The sequence below is a fragment of the Chiloscyllium plagiosum genome, unplaced genomic scaffold (genome assembly GCF_004010195.1).
Source record: "Chiloscyllium plagiosum isolate BGI_BamShark_2017 unplaced genomic scaffold, ASM401019v2 scaf_46546, whole genome shotgun sequence".
Lineage (NCBI taxonomy): Eukaryota > Metazoa > Chordata > Chondrichthyes > Orectolobiformes > Hemiscylliidae > Chiloscyllium > Chiloscyllium plagiosum.
Window position 1 is genome coordinate 1 of NW_025192458.1, and position 1,958 is coordinate 1,958.

Genomic DNA, 1,958 nt, shown 5'->3' on the forward strand with positions numbered 1-1,958 from the left:
TTTAGCATGGCCAATCCACCCTAACCTGCACATCACTGGGCACTAAGGTGCAATTTAGCATGGCCAATCCACCCTAACCTGCACATCCCTGGGCACTATGGGACAATTTAGCATGGCCAATCCACCCTAACCTGCACATCCCTTGGGCACTACTGGACAATTTAGCATGGCCAATCCACCCTAACCTGCACATCCCTGGGCACGATGGGACAAGTTAGCATGGCCAATCCACCCTAACCTGCACATCCCTGGGCACTATGGGACAATTTAGCATGGGGAAAGTGAGGGCTGCAGATGCTGGAGATCAGAGCTGAAAATGTGTTGCTGGAAAAGCGCAGCATGTCAGGCAGCATCCAAGGAGCAGGAGAATCGACGTTTCGGGCATAAGCCCTACTTCAGGAATCATTCCTGAAGAAGGGCTCATGCCCGAAACGTCAATACTCCTGCTCCTTGGATGCTGCCTGACCTGCTGCGCTTTTCCAGCAGCGACAATTTAGCATGGCCAATCCACCCTAACCTGCACATCATTGGACTGTGGGAAGAAGCCAGAGCACCCGGAGGAGACCCACGCAGACACGGTGGGAGAATTTGCAAACTCCACACACAGTCACCCCAAGGCGGGAATCGAACCCATGTCCCTGGCACAGTGAGGCAGCAGTGCTAACCACGATCGCTCACCCTCACCTGTTTGTGTTCTTTGCCCAGTGACTCCGCCAGACTACCAGCCTCCTGGCTTTAAGGAGGGCACCCTGGATAACATGATGTTCGAGGGGGAGCCCGTCTTCCTGAGCGTGGGCGAGGTGGCCACTCCCTTCCACATCCTGCGGGTGAAGGTCACCACAGACAGTGATCGCATGGAGCAGCTTGACTGGGAGCTGCCGAAGGGGGAGGACGGCACCGCTGCCCACACTGCGGAACCCGATCCAAATGAGCAAGTGGAAATTAATGTGAGAGGCTGTCCGGCTCTGTCGTTACCCTCCCCTCCGGGGCGGGGGGTCCCCCTAGGAGATGGGGTTTCAGTCAGATACCTCAGCTTACATCCAGAATTTGGGAGTCTGTGCCATGTCTGGTGTCGAACGTCCCAGACGTGACGAGCGGAGACCAGGACAGCACAGGAACCCTCCGGCCCATGGTGTTGTGACGTCAAATCAAACTAATCCCTTCTGCCTGCCCTCGGTCCATATCCCTCCGTTCCTTGCAAATTGATGGGCGTACTCAAAGGTCCCTTAAACGACCCCTCTTGTGTGCGAACATTCCTTGCCGATCTGTGTACTGATCTAAAAACCCCTTAAAAGCTCCAATTGTGCCGACACCCACCACCACCCCTCGCACCGCCTTCCAGACTCCTGTCGCTCTCTGTGTAAAAAACGACTCCTTGGAACCTTCGCCCTCCCACCTTAAATGCATGCCACCTTAAATTAGACATTTCAGCTCTGGGAAAAGTATTCTGTCAACCTTGTCCATGCATAATTTTACAGACTTCTGTCGACTCTCCCCACACCGCACCCCGCCCCCCCCCCCCAGAGAAAACAACCTGAGTTTTTCCAGCCTCTCCTTATAGCTGGTGCCCTCTAACCCAGGCAGCATCCTGGTAAACCTCTTCAGCACCCTCTCCAAAGCCTCCACATTCTGCCTGTAATGTGGGAACCAGAATTGAACACAATACATGACGAACATTAGCTCATCTCAGACACTGCTGGCTCCATACTATCACTTCTAACGGGGTCCCTTTCACCTATCACGTGGGCCAAGGGGCCAAATGGCCTCTTCCTGTCCCAATGAACTGATAATCCTTCTCTTCCGTTCCTTTCTCCCACCTGTGTATTCAGCCTCCTCCTTCAGTGCTGCTCTGCTATTTGCCTGGACCGCTCCCCACAACCCCCCTCCCCCCCCCCCCCCCCCCCTCCCCGCGGGTTCTAAGGGATGTAGCCGTGGATGCCATTACAGCAGATGGTGAA

At 54.9% G+C, this 1,958-nt stretch overlaps 1 protein-coding gene across 1 annotated transcript in view; it reads left to right on the forward strand.

Annotated features, from left to right (window-relative positions):
- Positions 1 to 705: 705 nt before the first annotated feature.
- Positions 706 to 1,958, forward strand: part of LOC122545725 (HORMA domain-containing protein 1-like) — a gene marked incomplete at both ends in the record, with an annotated part of 2,133 nt that continues 880 nt past the window's right edge. The window contains one exon of the mRNA XM_043684657.1: positions 706 to 947. Within this exon, the coding sequence (XP_043540592.1) occupies positions 706 to 947 (242 nt within the window). The remainder of the gene's footprint in view (positions 948 to 1,958) is intronic.